This window comes from Carcharhinus amblyrhynchos, chromosome 23 (genome assembly GCF_965287045.1).
Source record: "Carcharhinus amblyrhynchos chromosome 23, sCarAmb.v2.hapA, whole genome shotgun sequence".
In the NCBI taxonomy this organism is placed as follows: domain Eukaryota; kingdom Metazoa; phylum Chordata; class Chondrichthyes; order Carcharhiniformes; family Carcharhinidae; genus Carcharhinus; species Carcharhinus amblyrhynchos.
The window spans coordinates 22,972,144-22,998,067 of record NC_137346.1 but is presented as its reverse complement, the minus strand read 5'-3'; the positions used below and the strand labels follow the sequence as shown (position 1 = coordinate 22,998,067).

At 42.7% G+C, this 25,924-nt stretch overlaps 1 protein-coding gene across 1 annotated transcript in view; it reads right to left on the bottom strand.

Annotated features, from left to right (window-relative positions):
• The window catches only part of LOC145357277 (sialate:O-sulfotransferase 1-like), an 86,469-nt gene extending 61,175 nt beyond the window's left edge, over positions 1-25,294 (bottom strand). The window contains exon 1 of the mRNA XM_080210489.1: positions 24,580-25,294. Coding sequence (XP_080066615.1) covers positions 24,580-25,009 — 430 coding nt within the window. The 5' untranslated portion in view covers positions 25,010-25,294. The remainder of the gene's footprint in view (positions 1-24,579) is intronic.
• Between the last annotated feature and the right edge of the window lie 630 nt (positions 25,295-25,924).

The following is a 25,924-nucleotide window of genomic DNA, read 5'->3' as shown; positions in this document are numbered from 1 at the left end:
TGTGTACCATCCACAGAACGCACTACACACACTCACCAAAGCTCCTTTAGCATCCCATTCCAAAACCCCTGACCTCTATCACCCAGCAGGACATGGGATGCATGAGAACACCACCACCTTGAAGTTCCCCTCCAAGACACACACCACCTTGACTTAGAACCATATTGCTGTTCCTTCACTATCACTGGGTCAAGTTCTTGGAGTTATCTCCCTAACAGCATTGTGGGTGTACCTACAACACAGGGACTGCAGTGGTTCAAGAAGGTTTACCACCATTTTCTCAAGAGCAATTAGGGATGGACAATTAATGTTGGTCGGTCCAGCAATGTCAACATCCCATGAATAAATAATAAAAATGAATATTGTGCAACACAGGATAACTGAACAAAATATTAAAGTACTCACCAACTTTAAAGTGCTTTAATAATATTCTGTTCAATTCTGATTCTATTCTCTCCAACCACCACCCCACCACCTCCCCATGAAGAGCAAGGTACATTAATGCACAAGTTATTCACCTTAATAGCATTATGGCCAGAAGCAGGCATGCCTTGGGGTGACCTATATTTGAATATGTTCTGTGTGAGGCAATCTAGCTCACAACATCCCTCAATGCTTTTCCAATCATGTTGATTGATGAATGACCTCCCTGACCATAATCAAACATTGAACTGCAAATAATGATTACTCTTCACACAGAAATTACAAAACCTAAAATCATTTTTGCCTTTGAAATGGGAGTGTTCAGATAATAAGCATGTTAGTGTTTCACCCAAAATAGTCAGCATTAAAAGTCAATCAAGTTTTATTTCCACTGTCAACATTGATATTATAACAATGAAACATGTATTTCTTTTTGGCGCTTGCATTATTATTTGAAAAGCAATTCTGAATGAAAGAACCAGCGACTACAAAGGCTCAGTTTCTTCCCTGCCGGGTTTCCTTCAGACTATGGTGACAAAAGGCATTGGCAATGTTAATTTGTGGGCAGAAGAGTGGATTCCTCTCCAAAGGAGGTTAATGCTGTGCAGTTGCTCTCTTGAAGTGCACCTTTCATCTGAACCTAATTTGTACGATGCGTTTTAAATGTCAACAGGGCAAAATGACAAATTGTTATACCATTTACCAAATTAGTATGAGTTAAAGGCTTATTAAAGATAATTAAAAAGCAATCAAGAAGCTTTTAATTTGCAGCAGTGAATGTCAATTAGTCCAGTAAATCTATCACCAATGAATGTGTCTACCATTCTAGCTGTTGAGTGCAGCAGTCAGCATTTTGTGCAAATATTTCAATGGTAGGGTGCAATTCTGCTGCACAGTTTTTGGAAATAAAATAACACGGTTGGAGTCAAAGTGATTTAGGGATGATATCACAAGGGTCTAAACATAAGTTGGAACATGAAAAACACCATAGAAACAATACACGTCCAGATAGTCACAACAGTGGTATCCACTGGAATTGACAATTGCGTACAGACAATGGAATAAGGTCACCATTGCATGATGGAATAATACATCTTTCCGTCTTGTTACAATGCCGCTGTAATGTTGCACTTTTCAGAGAATTCAGTAGTGAAAAAAAATTTATTGATTTGCAGTGTTCTTCAGCAGCAGCGCGTTTGCAGCTAATTCTAAAATACATCACCCGGGGAGAACTCCCACCCCTGGGGGGATTCCCCACTCTGAGTCCCAATCGGTCACCCAAGCCAGCTGACCCCTTACTCTGCTGCTTTTCCCTTAAAGAGACAATCATTATAGATGCAAAGCACCTTGGGGTGTTCTTTTTCTATGTTAAAGGTGACACGGTTCCTATATTAAAGGTGACATGCATCTGTCGTTGTTTCAAAATAGAACCCTAACCCCAAGACTGAAGTTCGGCTAGTTGAATTTTTTGATGGTAAATTAATACAAAATCCAATAGAAATCATTCGCCACCACATTTAAAATCTGGCTTGCTCAGTACAAAAGCTCCCCTTTGCCCACCATCCTCACCAACCTCTGATTTGAAGAACCCAACACATTAATATGCAGAGAATACAAGAGTGCAGAGAACACTATAGCAGAGAATGGGAGATTCAGCTAGAAAACACAGCCAACCCTTGCTTTTATACATGGCCTGCCCTAGTTGGCAAATCACTGACAGGGGTGTAAGCAGCAAACATCAAGTTGTGCATATACAAATGCTAAGATCATGTTACATATTCCAATTATTCCTTAAGATAGCCTGTCTTCCGAACCCACCCTTCTATGAATGTTAAATTTCACTTTAAATAGTTGTGCCCTCTGGTTCATTTCAGAATACTTCTCGCAGTTACACGCAAAACACATTAGTCGGAGCCAATTTATGTGAGGCCAGAGACTCCAGTGATAGCATATGGTAAGAGACATTTTGAGTAGCTGAATCAAGTACGATTTCTTTCATCAATTAGCATAGGCAGGCTGAACTGATGTGTGGAATTAAAATTTATTTTTAAGCTCCATGGCCCTTGGACACTGATCCCGGCTGTCGTGCCAGGATTGTGCGTGCCAGTCTCCTCAGCACTGTCACCACTGCAGAGTGCGAAGTCATCTGTGGCAAGACTGGAAGGACTGTAGAAGTTTAAAATCTAGGGCAGGTCTCATCTGCAGTGTCGTTAAAACATGTGATTTTTCTGAAGGTGTCATTGAAGTCATCTACAAAGCATGGAGTCCCCTTTTTTTTGGTTCAACTGCAGAAGTCCTGCAAACGAATGTCAGTTGGAGGATGGAAATCCTCTTTGAATTGAAGAAATTGCCAGCTCCATTAGTTCATGAATGGGCACTCCATGCCAATATTAGCAGACCAATGTAAGCAGAACTAGTTTCTTTTTATTCATTCAGGGGATATGGGTGTCGCTAGCTGGGCCAGCATTTATTGCCCTGTTCTAATTGTCCTTGAACAGAATGGCTTGTTAGACCATTTCATAGGAGTGGCGAAGACTTTGTGGTATTATCACTAGAATATTAATCCAGAAACTCAACTCATGTTTTGGGTCCCGGATTTAAATCCCACCACAGCAGATGGTGGAATTTGAATTCAATAAATGATATCAGGAATAAAGAATCTACTGTTGACCATAAAATCATTGTTGATTGTCGGAAAAGCCCACCTCATTCATTAATGTTCTTTAGGGAAGGAAATCTGCCATTCTTACTTGGTCTGGCCTACGTGTGACTCCAGAATCACAGCAATGTGGTTGACTCTCAACTACTCTCCGGCAACTACGGATGGGCAATAAATGCTGGCCAGCCAGCGACGCCCATGTCCTATGAATGAATAAAAAAAATGTACGTGCGAATTAGGAGCAGGAACAGACCTCTCAGCCCCTCGAGCCTGTTCGGCCATTCAATTAGACCCAACTACAGTTTCAACCCCACATTCCTGCCTACACCCCGAGAACCTTTAATTCCCCCTTGTTCATCAATGAATGCTGCACAGTCTTAGGAAAATGGAATTGATATTATCTTGATATTGATGGCTTTATTTTAAAATACAACCAAGAAAAAAAAGCACAGGAAGACACTTAGAGGAAGGCATGGAGAGTCAAGAGTTAAATTTTTTGAAGAAGGAGAAAGGCGCAATAAATATTAATAATTGAGGTGAATAAGGACAGACAGGAAGTCAATCTTGGCACCAGTTAAAGGGAAATACTAAAGGGAGAAGCTGTAAGTCAGAAGCCATAAAACAGAGCAGAGTGAAGACTAAAGTGAGAGAATTTAGCATTCAGGAAGAGTGACTTTGAGAAGGCATGAGAAATCGAATGGCAAAGAGAAAAAATACGATAAAAGGGAAATGATTGGATGGTAGCCGCGTTTTAAAAAAAAGAAACATTTTGTAGCCTCATCAGAACATTAATAATTACAAATGGGGCTTGCCGAGAGAATGCATTTGATATAATTTCTCTGTTAACAGAGGGACATTAAATAATTGAAGCAATTGACATACCTAATATAGAGTAGTTAACTTACATATGAGGCACATGAAATGTAATATGAAATTCATTTCACAAAAACTGACAAAAAATCTTAGACATAGCTACATCTTTAGAACTGCCAGCAAGTGAGAGAAAGCACCAAGATTTGTGCCATTGAGTACATCAAGGCCCCAAAATTAATCTTGAACTTGACCTTCATACTACAACCTTGGCATACACTTAAGGTGAGAGGACGAAAGTTCAAAAGAGATGCGAGGAGCAACTTCTTTGCACAGGGAGTGGTAGGTTTATGGAAAATGCTGCCAGGGATGGTTGTGCAGGCAAATACGATAGGAGTGTTTAAGGGGCTTTTAGATAAGTACATGAATATGCAAGGATATGGATTAAGGGCAGACAGGAAGGATTAGTTTAACTTGACGTCATATTCGGCACAACATTGTGGGCTGAAGGGCCTGTTCCTGTATTAAAAATAAACACTTGTTGCAGGATGCTACAGTCCCAGCCAAACATTCAGTGGCGAGCCAGCCCTCCAGAATGCCGGCTGCCCCTCAGTGATTTAATATTGGGATGAGAATCAATTGCTTTTCTGCAAGGCTTCTGTTCTTATCTCATGAGGAATTCCCATCTTGAAGAGTTGCATGCCAGTCAAACATCCTGCAGCTCTGTTGTCCCATGGTCGCTCAGCAGCGCCAGGAAGGAGCGGTGGCCGCTGCTGGGGCTACAGGCATATTGTTGCAGAAGCCAGACAATGTTAGTGGGGGGAGGGGCTTTCACCGGGGTCAGGCTAGCCGCACCCCTCTTTAAGGGATTAAGCTGGAAGGGGAGGGGGAGGTGCTTGGCAGGCTTGCAAATTTGGGTGGAGGAGGATAAAGGAAAAAAGGATATGAATCTAATGGTGGGGTTTCCTCCAATGGGCACAGGGGGCTTGCATATGGGGGATCCCACCTTTGCCAATCACCAGCCCTCATTGCCAGGCTACCCGCTTGGCATGGGGCCCCCCCTGCTGTGGGGAAAATTGCAGCATGGGTTTGATATGGCTCTTAATTGGTCATTAATTGGCTGCTTGAGGATTTCAATAGGGTAAAGGGCCTAATGTCTTCACTACCCCCACAGAATTTCAGACAGGTTATGGGAGTGGGTCTGTGGTTAGGGGGCAGGGAGACAATCTGCTGGAATCTATGAGACCCCTCCCCCACCTTCAAACCCACCAGACGAAAAGCATAAAACCCAGCCCATTGTCTTAATATTGGTTATGTCACTGCAGCCCTTTTATCTCAAGAAATAATACTCCCATACCAAACCAAAGACATGTGGATAAAGGGGATTCTGTGGATGTGCTGTCTTTAGATTTCCAATAGACATTTGGCAAGATGCCACATCAAAGGTTACTGTGCAAAATAAGAGTTCATGGTTTAGGGGTTAACACATTGGCCTGGATAGAGGGTGGGTTAGCTAACAGGGTGGCATGGTGGCTAGCACTACTGCCTCACAGCGCCAGGGACCCAGGTTTGACTCCCGGCTTGGGTGACTGTGTAGAGTTTGAACGTTTTCTCAGTGTCTGCATGGGTTTCCTCTGGGTGCCCCGGTTTCCTCCCATACTCCAAAGATATGTGGGTTAGAAGGATTGTCCTTTCTAAATTGCCTTCCTAGTGACAGGAGACTAGCATGGCGTTATGGGGATAGGGTCTGTGCGGGATTGTGGTTGGTGCAGACTCAATGGGTCGAATGTCCTCCTACTGCACTGTAGGATTCTATGATCCTATGAAACAGAATAGGCAGAAATTGATCACTTTCAGTGTGGCAAGATGTAAGCTGTGGCGGGCCTCTGGGGCACTATTTACAAAGTAAAACCTTGACTTGGATGGACAGACCAAGTGTATGTTTACTAAATTTGCTGATGATACAAAGCGAGGTAAGAAAGTAAGTTGTGAAGTGGACATTAGGAGGCCGGAAGGGGGCATAGGTAGATTAAGTTAACAGGCGAAAGTTTGGCAGGTAACATGTAATGCCGGAAAATATGAACTTGTTCACTAGGGCAGGAAGAATTAAAAAAACAGCATATTATTTAAATAGACCATGATTGCAAAATTCTGTGATACAGAGAGATTGGGTTTCTTGGTACACGAATCACAAAAAGTTAACATCCAAGTTCAGCAAGTTACAGGACGGAAAGTGGAATATTGTCATTTATTGCAAGGAGATCAGGATATAAAAGTCAGGATGTTTTGCTACACTTCTATAGGGTATTGGTTAGCCTTTTATTTAAGAATGGATATAATTGAGTTAGAAGCAGTTCAGAGAAGGTTCACTCAACTGATTTGAAAGTACATATGAACAAATGAATTAGGAATAAGAGTAGGTCATTCGACCCCTCAAGCTTGCTCCATTATTTAATGAGGTCAAGGCTGATCTGATCGTAACCTCCATTTGACAGTCTGACCTACGCTCACAAACCTTTCACCCCTTTGCCTGTCGAGAATCTATCTAACTCTACTTCCATTGCATTTTGACAAAGAGAGTTCCAAAGACTCATGAGCCTCAGAGAAAAAATATTCTCCTCATCCTTTGATTTAATTTGATTTATTATTGCCACATGTATTAGCATGCAGGGAAAAGTATTGTTTCTTGCACGCTATACAGGCATCCTTGTCTTAAGTAAATGATCCCTTATTTTTAAACTGCGAACCCTAGTTCTAGTTTCTCCGATAAGAGAGGAAATGTCCTCTCCACATCCACATCCACCATGTCAAAACCCTTCAGAATCTTAAAGCTTTCAATCAAGTTGCCCTTTACTCTTCTAAACTAAACTCCATTGGATACAAGCCAAGCCTGTCAGCCTTTTCCTCATTAGACAGCCTGTCCATTTCAGATATTAGTCTAAAGAACTTTCTCTGAACTGCGTCCAACACATTTACATCTTAATTAAATAAGGAGAACAATATTGTATAGAATACTCCAGATGTGGTCATGTTAGCGCACTGTTTAACTGAAGCATAACCTTCTTATTCTTGCATTCAATTCCCTCCCATAATAAATTATAACATTCTATTAGCTTTCCTAATTATTTGCTTTACCTGCATATGAATGTTTGCAAATCATGCGCCCTGATCCACCTGTGTGGTAATTCAGCCAACTGCCAGTTACAACACCTTTTATTGCACACCAAAGGAAAGGTCTGTGCCTCTGGCTTACAATCAGATGGTCTTCACCTTGGAATCTACAACAGTAGTCTGGGTAGAATGACAGGTTTAAAAACCCCCCTTGACCGCTTCCCATTGGGGCAGCCTCCCCTCATTCAATAAGGCAGCTCATATTCCACAAATTCTGTGGGGAGATCTATTGATGATTCCCCCATGGTCATCTTAACAACGGGCATCTCACAGCTCTGCAGTCTCCCCACATTTAGACAATATGCTGCTCTTCAAGTCTTCCTTCCGCAATGGACAATCTCATATTGTTGCACACTATGCTCCACTTGCCAGATTTTTGCCCACTCACTTAACCGATTATGTATCCCTTCATGGCCTCCTTATGTCCCCTTCACAACTTACGGTGGAGATTTGAAGAAATGTTTGCTCTCAGAGGGTCATGAGTCTTTGGAACTATCTTCCCTGGAGAGTGGTGGAAGCAGAGTCATTTAATATTTTTAAGACGAAGGTAGACTGGCTCTTGCATTAGTCAAGAATGTATGCTTATCAAAGGGAGGCAAAATGGGGAGTTGAAGTTACGATCAGATCACCTTTGATCTTGTTGAGCAGAGCAGGTTTGAGGGGCCGAATGGTCTACTCCTACTCCTAATTTGTATGTTGGAATGTAACTTCACCAATAAATGGTAAACCTGATTAACTTTAAAGAAGGAATATGAAACTGGAACTCAGACATACATGTAAGGAGATACTGGTGCCTTTACAATTCACTTGTAATTATATTGTCTCGGACAGTGTGATGTCCTTTAAATTACTGTTCAATAACTCTGTGCGCACTGTCCTCTCATCAGTCATGACAGGTTTTAATAAGGATGTCTGACTTAATTAAATTTTAAGAAGCAATATTAGCTGCACATCACTGGTGGTTCGTAAGTGGTCCAAAATGGCACATAAAATATACACATTGTAAACAATAATAAACAGCAGCGAGTAACTTCAAGATCACAATCTATTCTTAAAGGTCAGAGATTGGTCTCTGTGGTGAAGAATTTAAATCATGGAGTTGAAAGTAATAGGTAGCTGAGTATAAGAACCACACTGAGTTTTGGAATAGTAACCAGGGAGATCGTTGTATGAACAGGTCGAAAATCAATTGCAAGTGTACTTGGAAAGAGAAGGAATTGAAAAGTACAATGGCAAGGGTTAGACCAATAATCATTTCTTGTTTTTTAAATCTTAACTTTTTACGCTGACCATTATAAGCTTATGTTTTACTCTTCCAACATGTTCTTAAGCCTTTTACTGAACTATAGTTTTGCAATTTCTCGGCCTTCCGTCACTCTATCACAACAAAACACAAAGCTGACATTTTACATCCATGTAAATTTACTGTAGTAATGCACACATGTAATGCTATCCACGACACATCTTTCTCATCATTTGATTTTTCCAGACTAACCACAAACTGGTGACCTGGTGTACACTGTACAGTCAAAGAGACGGATTGTATCCAACCTTAATGTTATACTTCTCAATCCCTCACTTTATCTCGTCACAGTATGCCCCTTGATCTAAGTTTTGTCAGCTTGACCAGCCAGCAACAACCCCAAACATTGTAGGGTGAAGGGTTGACATCAAGGGCAACATCATGGGTGGCACGGTGGCACAGTAGTTAGCAGTAGGGACCTGGGTTCAATTTCAGCCTCGGGTGACTGTCTGTATAGAGACTGCACATTCTCCGTCTCTGCATAGATTTCCTCCAGGTTCTCCAGTTTCCTCCCACAATCCAAAAATGCGCGTGTTTGGTTCACTGGCCATGCCAAATTGCTTTTTAGTGTTGAGGGATCAACTAGGGTAAACACAGGGATAAGGCTGGGTGGGGTGTTGTCAGTGCAGGGTCAATGGACTAAATGGCCTCCTTCTGCACTATAATGATTCTATGATTTTATGAAGGGCACTTGGAATCACAGAATCCCAACAGTGCAGAAGGAGGCCATGTGGCCCACCAAGTCTGCACTGACAACAATCCAGCCTAGGGCCCTACCTTTGTAACCCCACGTAATCCTCCTGACGCTGAGGGAAAACCCCACCCAAACCTGTTCCCCATAACCCCAAGTATTTACCCTGCTAATCCCCCTAACCAACACATCTTGGGACACTAAAGGGCAATTTAGCATGGCTAATCCACCTAACCTGCACACCTTTTGGAGTGTGGGAAAAAACTGGAGCACCCAGAGGAAACCCACGCAGGCACGGGGGGAAGATGCAAACTCCACACAGACAGTCACCGGAGGCTGGAATTGAACCCAAGTCCCTGGCTCTGTGGGGTAGTAGTGCTAACCACTATGCCACCCTTGATGCTAACATAACTATGCTGCAATGTCACATGACTAAGAAACTGAGATCTGGAAGGAAACAAAAGTATAACTGATACTGTGTACTGTGATGTACAAAGATCTGCAAACACACAAGAATGTTTTTGATGAATAATAGTCAATGGTAACATTCTCAGGTAACAGGTAAACCCTAAAGGAATCCCATCTAGATCCCAAATCCAAGATGCAGCATGGTGGGAGCTGTCACCATGGTTGACTGCTCATATGCACCATCTGAAATATGGTGGCAGCTATGATGTCAGTGGACAAGGCATAAAGATCGAGAAAAACTCCAACAGAAAAAGACTGCAGACCTGAAAGATCTACAAATCCTTGGAAAAAGGACTAGAAGAAAAGGATTGATTACTCACCCGAGAATGGAGAATCCTGGGTGCTGCAGATGCAAGCAAACTCAGAAAGCTGGATTCCAGGCAACAATGAGTACAGATCACAATCTACCAGCCAAACTACTGGAGCAGCAGCAGACCCAAAGCTTAAGGAAAGCATGAATTCTGCATCGCCACTTCCAGAACCATCTCAGAGCGTTAAAGACTCCTGACTAAATCAACACTGGGACAATTGGAGAAAGTGAATCTCCAGATACAGAACAGCCTCAGGTTTGTATAAGAGGAACTGGGAAGGTCAGATCAGTGCTTTATTCTATTCAGTAGGAGCCATGGCAGACAATGTTATTGCAAGACATAACAATGCTGAAGTTTCATGCTCATATGTGGAAGTCCTTCAATTTGATATTCATTGTTCAAAAGAATGTGATCATTGAACAAGAGGAATTTAATAAGAGGCAAAAACTGGGTGAATCAATACACTCATTAATAAATGACCTATGCAGAATCACAGAGAATTGGGACTGTGAGATTCTCAGAGATGAATTACTACATAATCATATAGCTGTTGGTGTCTTAGATGAAAACCCTATCAGATCATTTCTAAACGAGGGAAGAGTTAACTCTCAGATAGTGTAACAAACCGAGCTTAGGAAAGTAAACAGAACAGTTGTCCGGGTGACTCAAAAAATGTCCCTTGGGGAAAAAATTAGGAAAGCCAATCAAGATATCGGACACAAAAAGAGAAAGCGCAGTAAAGCAAGAACCTGTGAAAATTTGGAAAGTGTGCACAAATGACCATCTTGTGATGCTCTCAATGTGGTGGGAATACCCCTACACAAGTGTCCAGCAGGGGGAGCCAAGTACCACAATTATGGGAAGTTAAGATATTTCAAAATAGTCTACAGATCCAATGTTCCTACAGTTCATAAGAAGGAAGAGCAAAGCAAAATATAATTCAAGAAATGGAGAGAAAGAACAAAGTTAATAAAATAGAAAATAATTACTGAAACATTGAATTAATGCTATGAAACACAGTTTAAATACTGTGGGTGGACATCCACCTCTAATTCAAGAGAAGAAGAGTGCAGACCTGAAAGATCTACAAATCCTTGGACAAAGGATTGGAATGAAAAAGGATTGACGACTCACCCGAGAAAGGAGAATCCTGGGTGCTGCAGATGCAAGCAAACACACAAAACTGGACTCCAGGCAACAATGAGTACAGATTACAATCTACCAGAATGTCTGTCCACCACCACTCCAAACAACAAGGGGAGGGTCACAGAAAATCTGCACACTATTCCTAAAGGGTGACATGGTTTAGGATTGGTGATGATATTCCTGATGAGACCAGTGTACTAGGTCGTACAATGGCAAAAGTAAGCCCAAGCTGGGGGACCAGGCCAAGACCCTAACACGGAACCCCATAGAAATCTTTGCAATTTTGTTTTAATGTTTTCAAAACGTAAGGGAGCCTAGGACTTCCGTACAGGGGTTGGACCCAGCACCCTCCCCGAAGCTGCTATTGGGGCTGGTTTATGCAGCTTATTACTAACTCTTACTTTACTTCTTGTCCCCAGTTAAGGCTTATGATAAACCTTAGGTCTTTCCATTAACTCTGACTCTTTGCTGAACACTGTTCCATCTTTCCTGTTTCACCTTGTCAAACACTTTCTCATCATCTGCAAAGCATGGATACTCTTTCTGCTCATTCTTATGCTGCTCACAGATCATTCAGAAGTTAAGTATTCCTCCGTGAGTCCCAATTCCCACTTCTAAAGAACTGTCCCTCTTAACTCCTCATCCAATTTCCTTCTCATTATTTCGGATACGATTTTTAGGACGAAGACGCAGCATGTGTCAGGAGACTGATGGCACTCTGTTATTTAAATTCTGTGCCCTTTGAATTTTTTTCTTTGCGGGGATGGGTGGATGTGCCTGGAATATAGATCTGGTAAAGTCCATAGGTAGGATTCCCGAGTGTAGATTGTGCAGGGCCATCTTCTGTAAAAGATACCTTCCTTCCTGAATCTGCCTTGCTTGCCTTTCCTACTTCTGTAACTTCCATAGCATGTTTAACCTGTGTTACTGCTTTGCCACAGAAACCAGCAGAACGGTGGAACAGCAGGACCACATCTCCTGCGCACATTTCTTGTTAGTGCTGCTACGTAATAGTATTTCTATGGATATCAGCTCAGTTTTAAAGACACAAAATTAAAGCTGTGAAAATGCTGGGTTAGAGAAAAGGGGCGAAATTTGTCAGGAACAGAAGCACAAACAGGCACAAAAGTTTAAGCTTATTTTATAGGCGTCACAAGTAGGCTTACATTAACACTGCAGTGAAGCTACTGCAAAAATCCCTGCCACACTCCGGCATCTGTTAGGGTGCACTGCGGGAGAGTTCAGCATGGCCAATGCACCTAACCAACACATCTTTTACACAGTGAGAGGAAATCAGAGCACCCTGAGGGTACCCACGTAGACACAGGGAGAACGTGCAGCCTCCGCACAGACAGTGACCCGAGCCAGAAATCGAACTTGAATCTGTGGCGCTGTGAAGCAGTAGTGCTAACCAATAGCCCATTACACACCGCACCTATATTACCTCTAAATTTATTAGGCAGAGCGTAGAACCAGATGTTGATTCATTATTGCTCATTTTACATGACAGCTGAAGAAAAGTTTCTCCTCCACAGTGACAGTGACACAAGAGGAATATATGCATGTCAGTTTCAGTAAAAGGAGAGAAATACACATCTTCAAGGCTGCAATCTCATTTTGGACGCAATCTAAATAGAGGTTGGACATGAAATTCACTGAACCTCTCTCTGCTTTGAAAGAGTCAATATTATCTCTTTCATCTATTCTTTCAGATGTTTCCATCAAAGATGTGTTGCACAGGGTTTCAAGGGCCCCAGTAACTCAAATTTGGCAATTTTTAAATAAAATTGTACAGCACGCGTTTTGGGTTTAAAATGATCAAATCAAGTGAAAACTACAAATTAAGGGCAGAACCTGTAAAATGCCTTTAAACACGGCATTGTCCAGGATAATTCCAAGTAGGCAGCCTGTTCTAAGTCCTCTTGTACATTATGACCAGTTGCTAGGTGATGCAAAGGCACTAAGAGCAATTCATCCACTAATCTTCCCTCTCGTTCATGTTTTATCGGGAAACACGCAAAACTTTGTTTGCGTCTCTGTCTGAGTGGCACAGTCAGACTGGAAATGTATTCTGGATGCAAATACCCCAGCACACTGCCCCCCACTGCATTGTGTTTGAAATTCTACAAAGCAGAGCACTTTTCTTGCACTGCTCGAAGTGACACATATGTAAGGACACTGTTAAACTAAAACAAAACAGCAATTTCTGCAGGAGTTCTTCTGACTTCCTGGGCAGCACAGTAGTTAGCACTGCTTCCTCACAACGTCAGGGACCCGGGTTCGATTCCCGGCTTGGGTCATTGTGCAGATTCAGACAGATATTCTCCCTGTATCTGCATGGATTTCCTCTGGATGATCCGGTTTCCTTCCAAAAGACGTGCTGGTAAGATGCCTTGGCCATGCTAAATTTGCCCTCAGTGTACCTGAATGGGCGCCGGATTGGGATTTTCACAGTAACTTCATTGCAGTGTTAATGTAAGCCTGCTTGCAACATTAATAAATAAACAAAACTTTGATGGGAAATTAGGAAAAGCTTGGGGAAATAATACAAACAACAGAATATATGGTTTCTTGGTGGTGGTGAGGGTGAAAGGTTTGTGCTGATTTTCCACCATAAGTTAAACAATAACAAATTGCATTTATATAACACATCAGCAAAGGACTCACAAGGAGTTTAACAGAAGTTCGAATATAAACATGTGTGACACTGAGCCACAGGAGGAAATATCAGCACAGGAGACCAGAGTTTTAAGCCACATTTCTCTGGCTGTGCACGCCAGCCGATTCTTCTGGTCCTGCCAATGGTGCACCACCCCCTCTCCAACTGTGTGTTCCCCAATGGCATGGGGTGCAATCAATGGGAAATCCCATCGACAGCGATGGTACCAAAAGATCCCGGAACCGATGATCAGCATACCGCCTTCCGTCACAGGAAACATGCTGCGGGGAGGCCAGGGAACTCCTCTGCTTTGGCAGAGCGATGGGTTTTATATCTTCAAGCAGTTGAGAGTTAGAGAGGTTTAGGGCAGAAATTCCAGAACATTGGATTTAGACAGCTGTAAGCAAGGCCAGCAATGGTGGGGTAGCAGAAAATCAGCAACGGACAAGAGACTAGAATTGAAGTGTCATAGAAATCTCAAAGAGAGGGCAGGGTGGCTAAGGAATGGAGGGATTGAAAACAAGTTTAGGGGTTGGCTCAACTTCAGATAATAATCAGGGATAGGGAAGGATTTGGTGGCGGTGGAACAGCGATGTGTGGTGGGATCCAAAGATAATGACTCTAGTCTCCCCAATATTCACTTGGAGGTATGTTCTGCTCATTCAATATCGGATACTGGGCAGCCAGCGTGAGACAGCGAGGGGTCAAGAGGGATGGTGATAAGACAGAGACAAAGCAGGATTTTCCAGCCTCGATCGGGCGAGGCTCTTAAAATCCCAACTGAGGCTAACAGGAAATTCCGTTCTGCAAGCTTCGCCCGCCCCGATTCCAAGGCGGATAAGGTAGTAAAATTGCGGCCACGGTGCACATGTGGAAACTGATGTTTATGGATTATTTTGCCAAGGTGTAGCCTGTAAATGAGTACATTCCATTTCTCTTCCTACACCGAGTGATGCACTAAGGCAGATTTGTCTGTTTCCATAGCTACCGATTCCTGGAACATATCACTAGAATTTTGCCGGGGCTTATAGCTTGAGGGGCATCACTCCACATCAAGCAAGACTGACCAGGACTCTCTCCCACTCTTACCACCAGCCACAGGTATGTTTGGCAGAATTTGCAGGCTGACAGACACCCTGTTTGACCGCATTATACAGTCAACCTCCCTTGGCCAAGCCCTGGGGTGAGACTCGAGCCATGAGCTTCTGGCTCAGAGGTAAGGACACTACCCACTGCGCCACAAGACCTCCTAATTGAGAACATGGAAGGAGCTAAATCCTTGGGAAACTCCAGAGGTAACAATAATGAATAAGAGACGGGAGCACTGGTGATTCTCTGCTAGAAATTGATAGATAAGAATTAATCAAGGAAAGTGCAGTTCTACCCAACTGGCTGACAGAAGAGAGGCTTGGAGGAGGATGGTGTGGTCAGGTATGTTGAGAGCTGGAAATAGTTTGAGAAGATATGTGGAAGTATAGTTTCGCGTGCTCCCAGTCACAGAGAATGTTATTAGTTACTTTGCTAAGAGCCATTTCAATATAGAGATCTGTTGTTTGTATTGAATACAGGAGTTGGGACGTCTTGTTGAAGTTGTACAAGACATTGATAAGATCACAGTTGGAATGCTGTGTACAGTTCTGGTCACCCTATTATAGAAAGGATATTATTAAACTAGAAAGAGTGCAGAAAAGATTTACTAGAATGCTACCGGAACTTGACGGTTAAGTTATAAGGAGAGGCTGGAAAGATTGGGACTTTTTCCTCTGCAGTGTGGAAGGCTGAGTGGTGATCTTATAGAGGTCTATAAAATAATGAGAGGCATAGATCAGCTAGATAGTCAATATCTTTTCCCAAAGAGAGGGGAGTCTAAAACGAGAGGCCATTGGTTTAACATTGCAATGAAGTTACTGTGAAAATCTCTTAGTCCAGAGGGGCAATTTTTTCACACAGAGTGGTGAGTGTCTGGAACAAGCAGCCAGAGGTAGTAGTAGAGGCAGGTACAATTTTGTATTTTAAAAAGCATTTTGACAGTTACATGGGTAAGATGGGTATAGAGGGAAATGAGCCAAATGCGGGCAATTGGGACGAGCTTTGGGGTTTAAAAAAAGAGGGCAGCATGGAGCTGTTAGGCTGAAGGGCCTGTTTCCATGCTGTAAACCTCTATGACATCAGCTTTCAACTTGGATCTTAGAAGCAGTATTCAATTTTGAAACAATTGTCCCATCTCTTGGTCTCCCCCACTTTCCCAAGCAATGCCTGCCCTCAACTAAGAATTGAAGTCATAGAAACATAGAATCCCAATAGTGCAGAAGGAGGCCATCCAGCCATCAAACCAGCATCCAACAACAATCCAATCCCGGCCCTATCCCTATAACTCTAGATATTTACCTTGCCTTACCCTCTGACACTAAGGGGCGATTTAGCGTGGCCAATCCACTTAACCCACACATCTTTGGACAGTGGGAGGAAACCGGAGCACCTGGAGGAAACCCACACAGGCACAGGGAGAATGTGCAAACTCCACACAGACAGTAACCCGAGGCCAGAATTGAACACGGTAGTTGTGGCTATATTCTCTTGCAAGTACCCACCCTGAGGCACTATTACAGTCTCCCTCCAGCTTGACAGTATCCACCTTTCTTTATGGGGCTGTTGGCTGCCCAGAACCTCAGATGTTCCCCTTGGTTCAGCCACCCACATAACCCACCCTCCAGTAATATTTTGTAGGTGGGATGGCTCCTAAAAATGAACCCGAAAATGGTTCCGACCCCGGTTTTAAAAAGTCGGGTGATAAGATTTCCACCCAATTTTGTTGTTCGGCTATCAGCAAGAACTAATGCGCAGCAATTTTAAAACTATTTCTGTTTCAGCTGTGAGGGTAAAAAAAAATCCAGCAGCAGGCCATTGGCTTTGTCCTTAGCATCACAGAATTCCTACAGTGGAGAATAAGGCCAATTGGCCCATTGAGCCTGCACTAACATTAATCCCAGCCAGGCTCTATCTCTGTAACCCACATATTTACCCACATATTGGGGCAGTTTAGAATGGAGTTGAGGAGGAACTTCTTCACTCAAAGGGCGGTGAATCTCTGGAATTCTCTGCCCATTGAAGTGGTGGAGGCTACCTTGCTGAATATATTTAAGTCACGGGTGGATAGGTTTCTGATAGACAAGGGAATTAAGGGTTATGGGGAGAAAGCAGGAAAGTGGAACTAATCCACTTCAGATCAGCCATGATCTTGTCGAATGGCGGGGCAGGCTCGAAGGGCTAGACGGCCTACTCCTGCTCCTATTTCTTATGTTCTTATTGTTAATCTCCCGACAGTCAACTTAGCATGGTCAATCAATCTAACCTACACATTACTGGACTCTGGGAGGAAACCACAGCGCTCAGAGGAACCCCATGCAGACACGGGGAGAATGTTCAAACTCCACATAGACAATCACTGGAGGCTAGAATCGAACTCTAGTCCCTGGTGCTGTGATGCAGCAGTACTAACCACTGTGCCACCATGTCACCCTCCCAAACAACTGGCTTGGTGAGAGTGCTGTAAGCTGTTAGCACAGATGTCACTAGTGGCATTGCATGCAAGGAACCACCAGTGCACTGGAATACACCAGCCTAAGAATAAACATTGGTGCACGATCAAATTCTCTTTGGGGGTACATGGTGAATTATTAATGGATTACTTTACTAAACTTGGCATAAATCAAGTTACATAGTAGCAGTTGAAAGGGATAAAGGGAGGCAGTGACTTAATGGGGCCAGAGGCAGGGGGCGGGAGGGAAGGGGGGAAGCAGCTGAAGCAGGCTTGGGGGAGGAGCAGGTCTCCTAGTGCAGCCTTAGCAGGAGCAGGCTTGGGTAAGAGCTGTTGGAATGGAATCAAGTCGGAGAAATTGAAGTGCATCAGGGAGACAAATCATTTAACCGTGTCAATCATTACTGAAGCATGGATGGATGGCTTCCAACTAAGATCAAATTGGGTTCAGTCCAAGAGCTGGAGTGGAGGCTTCGCAAGGGCCTGCAGGCTCCATCATATCTCACATGTCGCATCCAATACACAGAGTAAAATTCTGTAACTGAGGCAAAAGGAGGTATCACTCTTCTGATATCCTTGCATTAGAATGCATTCAGCAGTTTTAAAGAAGGGCTAAAAATGTTCAGACTGCTGTAACTAATAGCTATTTATTCATTAAAAGTGCCATTTTTGAGACCAAATTTTCTCGGTCAGTTTTTACATGGATAATGTCTTTCAGAAATTGTGTGCTTGATTTGGACTCAAAAAGACCCCTTGCAATAGAATAAGCAGAAAAATGAATAACACTAAAGAAATCATATTAGTGCGCGAACATTTAAATAACAAAGAACAAAGAAAATTACAGCAGAGGAACAGGCCCTTTGGCTCTCCAAGCCTGTACCGACCATGCTGCCTGACTGAATTAAAACCCCCCACTCTGCCAGGGGGCACATCTCTCTGTTCCCATCCTATTCGTGTATTTGTCCAGGTGCCCCTTAAAAGTCACTATCGTACCTGCTTCCACAACTCCCCGGCAGCAAGTTCCAGGCACCCACCACCCTCTGTTTAAAAAACTTGCCTCGTACATCTCCTTTAAACTTTGCCCCTTGCATCTTAAAGCTATGCCCCCTAGTAATTGACCCTTCCACCCTTGGAAAAGCATCTGACTATCCATTCTGTCCATGCCCCTCATAATCTTATAGACCTCCATCAGGTCACCCCATCAACCTCCATCATTCCAATGAGAACAAACCAAGTTTCTCCAACCTCTCCTCACAGCTAATTGTCCTCCATACCCGGCAACATCCTAGCAAAACGTCTCTGTACCCTCTCCAAAACCTCCACATCTAATGTGGTGACCAGAATTGAACACTATATTCTAAGTGCAGCCTAACTAAGGTTCTATAAAGCTGCAACATGACTTGCCTATTTTTAAACTCAATACCGCAGCTGATGAAGGCAAGCATGCCATATGCCTTCTTGACTACCTTCTCCACATGCATTGCTACTTTCACTGACCTGTGTAACTTGTACACCCAGATCCCTTTGTCTATCATTACTCTTAAGGATTCTGCCATTTACTGCATATTTTCTATTTGTATTAGACATTCCAAAATGCATTACCTCACCTTTGTCTGGATTAAACCCCATCTGCCATCTCTCTGCCCAGGTCTCCAACTAATCTATAACCTGCTGTATCCTCTCATGGTCCTTATCACTATCCACAATCTACCAATCTTTGTGTGGTCCGCAACCTTTGTTTTGCAACATTCAAAACTGTATTCACTGTCATCCAATTCCATAGAAATATATGCCAGAATGAATTAATTATCGTACTTCACTTTGAAATCCTTCAAAAACGCTTTGATCTAAACTTGAATAATTTGTCCCAATGACCTGGTTTTATAACATCTGTGCCAATCGTTACTGAAGCAATGTTACTAGAAGGTTCTTCATCCTTCATCAGCAGTCGTACCGGTAACTTCAGCATCATCTTTCTACAAGTAATCAGTCACTATGTCATCATGCACATTTGATATTCCACCTTTTAGAAATGACATTTTGGCAATACTGAGACCAACTACCTGTTATCCATTGGCATATTGTTGCTCATGAGGGTGTTTGCACATTTCTGCCTTTAGTGAATCTCTTTTCACCTTACAACATCCAATCGTTCCACATCTTTCAAATACTGAAAAGTTTATTTATGCACACATCCGTGGGCTGAACTCTGAAGACCACTCGGAGTAACTACCACATCATAGAATCCCTCTAGTGCAGAAGGAGGCCATTCGGCTCATTGAGTCTGCACCCAGCACAATCCCACCGAAGCTCTATTCATGTAACCCCACATATTTTCCATGTTAATGCCCTAACACTGGGGTCAATTTAGTATGACCAATCAACCCAATCCGCACATCTTTGGACTGGAGACGAAACCAGAGTACCCAGAGGAAACCCACGCAGACACGGGGAGAACATGCAGACTCCACACAGACAGTGACCTGAGGGTGGAATTGAGCCAGAGTCCCTGGTGCGGTGAGGCAGCAGTGCTAACCAATGTGCCACCTCACATTAGTGCTGATAGATCTCACATTATGGATTTATATCATCGACAAGGTGGATTTGAACACGTTCCGGATGAACAAACTCTTTTCCTTGTGTAAAATTCCACAATTCTTTGATCTATTTCTTGCATCCATGTACATCCATGCAGCCTGTCTTCTGAACATGGATGGCAATGCCTCTCTGAAATTTCTCTTTGAGGGGAGCTTTGTGCTTGAATATCATCATCAGTTTTAGTTTGGTACCACTCACTAAACAAGATGGAAGTAGCTGAGGACCATGCCATCTCATAGTCAGACCTCTTTACAAGGACGGTTTCCTCACCAGTCTTGGTAATGGTTTTGTTTGCTGACATGTTGGAGTTCATCGGTGTTTCATCCATGTTTCCAATCAATCCACACTCTTCTCTCAACGTCACAATGATGATAGAGTGAATTTAATGAGTTTAATGTTGAGTTTGGATGGTGGATGATGCAAAAACTTTTACTTTCTGATAGAGTTAAATTTCCCCTTTTCATAAATTATGTGTATCACCAGGTACTGCCTTGAATTCGGGGGCAAAATCTTTCTTCACTTCTGTGAGGGCAGAGAATGAGATGGCCCTGTGGGTGATAATATGGCAATTTTGCTGATACTCATTAACCCATTCTTCCACTTCTTTCCACCAGCTAAAATTGAACTGCAATTATTCTGCCTACAAGGTGTCATGATTGATCATTTGGTACACAGTTGTCTTGTCAATTGGCTGGAGGACTGCCATTAGGATTGATGGAGTGAAAACCTAAAGGCTCCCACAATTAATGAACCATAACGATTAATGGTAAGTAATTATCAGAATGTGGTTTGATCCCTGAAAAAACAAAGGATGATTTTTCCACAAGCTACATGAAGGAGTATTCTTTTTTGTTAAAAGTCATGAGGTTGACTTTTACACAAGATCAATCTTCACAGAATTATCATCAGTCATATGAAAATAGAGAAAATTAAATGTTTGCCTCCTGTCCCAATTTTAAATAATAATTTACCAGTATAAGAAAATTTACAAAACTTCTAATTTTGTTACTTGGTATGATGATAGTGCAATTGATATAGATACTTTCTTTTTATGTTTAAGGGAAATGTTTTAAAATTCAGCTTTATTCTACAGGCAGTCGGTATGTCTGATAAGAATGCAGCTCAGATGCTGGGAGAGCAGGATAATTATTAATTTTAACCATGGATTGTTTACTTTTAATTGAGCAAATGGATTCTTCATGCAAATAGAAATGGAGATTTCCTGTGAGGTTTTTGATTAGGTTGGTTGAAAGGGTCATGAGTTATCTATCAGGTGCTGATGTGCTAATGGGAGGAACTGGAAATGAAAAGAAGGGAAAAAACTGGGCAGTTGCAGTTTTTGCTGAGACCTGGCTGATGTCAGAGACATTTGCAGGCTGTTCCTGAGCACTTTCTCCCACTCCACAAAATCGCTCGGAAAGTTTCAAGACTGTTATCACAATTTATAGCAAGTATGTCTGAATTTGCTAACTCTATTTATTTGGAAGTATTTTTGATCCATGCATGAATGGGGCTTATTTAGAACTGGAACAGTCATAAGCTAGAAATTAAAGTTACTTTCTTTCATTTTTAAATATTGTTCAACTGTTAATGGTTACGTTGATTCACTTGTTAGAGTTATATTTAAACAGTGTTATTGAATAAAAATTGTTTTACTATAAAAGATCCACACTTAGTTAGTGGAATTAATCCTGGAGAAAAACATCCTTTTCTCATATTTACAGCAAAATAGAAAATTTGATGGCCTCTAGTCTGGCCTCATACAATACCTTGGGGTTCTGGTCCACTTAGTACCCTAATACTTAGGATAAGAAAGAAACAACAGCCTTTGAAAGTTCACATGCCAAATGTACTTCATGCTTCATGGCACAGAGGTATGAGAGACCTTCAGTTGATGTTGTATGATTTTGAAGAAATCCATCAGTTAAGCTCCTGATTGTTGCCATTCTTTCCCAGGCCACTTACTCAGGAGTACTAGGGCATTCCAAATTAGGAGTGAGAAAAATTGACATCATTTGTCAAATCCTCGCAGCAATCCTGTCAACCAGCAGTGCAGCCCGAACAGAAGCATTCATGGAGAAATGTAGCTCGGGCTACTATATTCCTCCAGCTGACAGCTGCAACATCTTCCTTGTGGGGGAAAGACATCATATACAGCAGGACAAAAAGCCCCGGGAAACAAGATACCAGTTTAACTCACATAAATGTGTAATCATCAGCAATAAAGACAAACCAAGCAGGACAAAAGCAAGCTGAAAATGATTTTATTCCTCCTGTTGTATAAATTCAGGATCATCAAAGAAGCCAAGTTCCTTTTGGGTGGAGAGGGGAAGTAGATTAACAATTCTTCTCCTCTTCCCTTTTCCAGAACTCAGGGTCAGCAAGGTGGTTAGCACTGCTGCCTCACAGGGCCAGGGACCCGGGTTCGATTCCAGCCTTGGGTAACTGTCCATGTGAATTTCTATGTTCTCCCTGTGTCTGTGTGAGTTTCCTCTGTGTGCTCTGGTTTCCTCCCAAAGTCTGAAAAACGTTCTGGTTAGGTGCATTGGCCATGCTAAATTAGCCCTCGGTATACCCACCAGGTGCCAGAGCGTGGCGACTAGGGGATTTTCACAATAATTTCATTACAGTGTTAATATGAGCCTACTTGTGACACTGATAAATCAATAACTTTAATTTAATAAATGAGTCTAAGATCTCAATCTTGGACACCCAACCTGGTAATTCATTCCTGTACAGTGTCAGTCAGCAGCCAGTTTGTTAATATGACCCAGATCTCAGGTCTCCAGCTCAATTGAGACTGGGCATATGACCCAAGGTACACTTCAGAAACCACCAGACATCTCTGCCCAGTGACTCCATGAGAATTGCTTGGGAAACTTAAACTTCCAGTGGGCAATTTCCCCACTTCCCAGGAAACACCAAAAAAGTCTATGATTCTAATTACAGTGTCCATAACTTGTGACAGTAGTAGACCATTTCTGGCACAGTTTTCAATGATTGAAGTAGAAGCAGTCAAATTTTTAGGTATCCAGATCACTAACAACCTGTTCTGGTCCCTCCATGCGGACGCTATAGTTTAAAAAGCCCACCAATGCCTTTACTTTCTCAGAAGACTAAGGAAATTTGGCATGTCAGCTACAAGTCTCATCAACTTTTACAGACCCACCATAGAAAACATTCTTCCTGGTTGTATCAAAGCTTGGTATGGCTCCTGCTCTGTCCAAGACTGCAAAAAACTACAAAAGGGTCGTGAATGAAGCCCAGTCCATCACACAAACCAATCTCCCACCCGTTGACTGTGTCTACATTTCCCAATGCCTCAGAAAAGCAGCCAGCATAATTAAGACATACTGTCTTCCACCTTCTTCCATCAGGAAAAAGATACAAAAGTCTGAGGTCACAAACCAACTGATTCATGGACAGCTTTTTCCCTGCTGCCATCAGACTTTTGAACAGACTTACCTAGCACTAAGTTGATCTTTCTCTACACCCTAGCTATGAATTTGGTAGCCTTGATGTGGAGATGCTGGTGTTGGGCTGGGGTAGGCACAGTAAGAAGTCTCACAACACCACGTTAAAGTCCAACAGGTTTATTTGGTATCATGAGCTTTTGGAGCACTGCTCCTTCATCGGGCAACTCACCTGATGAATGAGCAGTGCCCCAAAAGCTCATGCTACCAAGGCTTTAACCTGGTGTTGAGAGACTTCTTACTGTGTCTAGCTATGAAAGTAACATTGCATTCTGCATTCTCTCCTTTCTTTCTCTATGAATGGTATACTTTGTATAGCACGCAAGAAACAATACTTTTCGCTGTATACAAATACATAGGACAATAAATCAAATCAAATCGACTTGTGCTGCAGTTACAGGAGTTTATTGACTACTTTGAAATGGGAAATATCCCTTGAACTATTCATTGATGACTTGTTAGGTAAATGTAATCCGGAAAGTCCATCAGAGTTCCCATGGAGATTTGATTGATGATATTTTATTGAGTATGCATGTGCTGACAACAGCAATGCCCATATCTGCATCTGACTCGCTGACAGAGATGGAATACTGGTATGCAGCCCGAATATCATTATCAGCAATCCATGATCTGTTAGTAAATTTCCTTCCGTCTAGGTATTGGTAAAATGTTTGATCCGGAAAATGATACCTAGAGCTTCTTTCTCTATTTGTGCACAATTCTTTTCAGTTTTGTTCAAGGATCTTGATGCAACTGCTATTGCCTTTTCTTCACCAGCACCAGCACTGGCACAGTGACACAATGGTTAGCATGCTACCTCATAGCACTGGGGACCCGAGTTCGATTGCCAGCTTGGGTCACTGTGCACAGTCTGCACGTTCTCTTCGTGTCAGCGTGGGTTTCCTCTGGGCACTCCAGTTTCCTCCCACGCTCTGAAAGACGTGCTGGTTAGTTGCATTGGCCATGCTAAATTTTCGCTCAGTGAACCCGAACAGGTGCTGGAGTGTGGCAACTTGGGGATTTTCACAGAAACGTCATTGCAGTCTTAATGTAAGCCTACTTCTAACACAAATAAATAAACTTTAACACATCGCATGAATGGACTCTTAAAGTGACCTTGTCCAACTAAGAACAAACATGATTACACAACACACATCATCAACACCACTCAAAGCTCACTTAATTCAGTTATCATTTTCCTCACTCAAAGAAAGGAATATTTCTCCACGTGTAGGCTGATGAAGGTGCAACACATACAAAAGTCAATGAGCTAGTTAGAACAAGAAGAAGAAGAAAACACAAAATGAATAGCGTCTGAATGATCAATACCTTTGCTTCCAATTGTCCTCTTTATTGTTCCAATTTCCAGTCTTTGCCTCGGTTCTTGTTCCTTCGCAAAGCTGTTAAACCATCTCCGTCTCAAGTGGCCAATTTCGGGATGTCCTGATATCAGCCAACGCGGTCCAAATTTCCTGTTCAGGGCTGGCTCTTCCCACACCCGCATGCTGACTGGCATTTTGGACTTGTACTTCAGGCTGTAAATTGTTTCGGGGCCAGGGGGAGCTTGGTCCAGGATGGTCGTGGCAGAAGCTGGCACTGCCTGGCTGCTGGACACACCGCGTTGGCCCAGTTGTATGGAAAAGCCTGACCGCTGCAGTAGCAGCAGGCTGCCAGCCATCAGGTAGGCCACAATGAGGAAAACGAACAGTATGGGTGTCCGCCGCAGGAATCTCTGTAATCTAACAAAGGGTTTGGCCATGCCCTTCGCCCCTAGCTTCCACCTCAGGTGCTGTGAGTCTTTGAGGCTGCGGCAATCATTCCATCCTGCTGAAATTTTCACAAAACCGCATTTTGTTCAACTTGCACTTCCTTCTCTTTGGCAGGCATCAGGTCGCAGCACACATCACCATGTATAGAGGTGTGACTTTTCCAAGCACTGAACAAACACTGCTTCTGTATTACAATCCTCTCTTTTCAGATAAGCGTTTAGCCAGTGCATGTTGAAGCCTGAACGAAGGGTGAATTGGATCCAAAAGCACTTATGAAACCTAACGAGAAAAAAGAAACATTTGAATTTGACTTTATTTCTTGTTCTGTTATTCATTTCTCAACAATAATTTAGTTTGCAATTAGTTTACATCTTTTATGCATAGCAAAGGGGACGTGATGGCACAGTTGGATTGTCACTAGACTAGTAATTCAGGGACGCCATATCATGCTCTGGGGACCCTGTTTCGAATCCCACCATGGCAAATGGTGGCATTTGAATTCATAGAATCATTGAATCCCTACAGAGAAGGGGCCATTAGGCCCACAAAGCTTGCAGTGACAACAATCCTACCCAGGCTCTATCCCTGTAACCCCACACATTTACCCAGCTAGTTGCCCTGACACTGATTAGCCAGGCTAAGTTGCCCCTCAATCATTTTTGGAGTGTGGGAGGAAACTGGACCACCCAGAGGAAGCCCACGCAGACATGGGGAGAACATGCAGGCTCCACACTGATTGTCACCGGAGGCCAGGTTTGAACCTGGGTCTCTGCTAACTAGTGTGCTACCACTTGTAATTTATAAAAGGAAATCCTGGAATTGTGAAAATGGGCAAGGATGTCCAACCCCATTGACTTACTTCCAATTGAGTTAGTAATCAAATGACAGAAAGTTCCAGCTAAAGA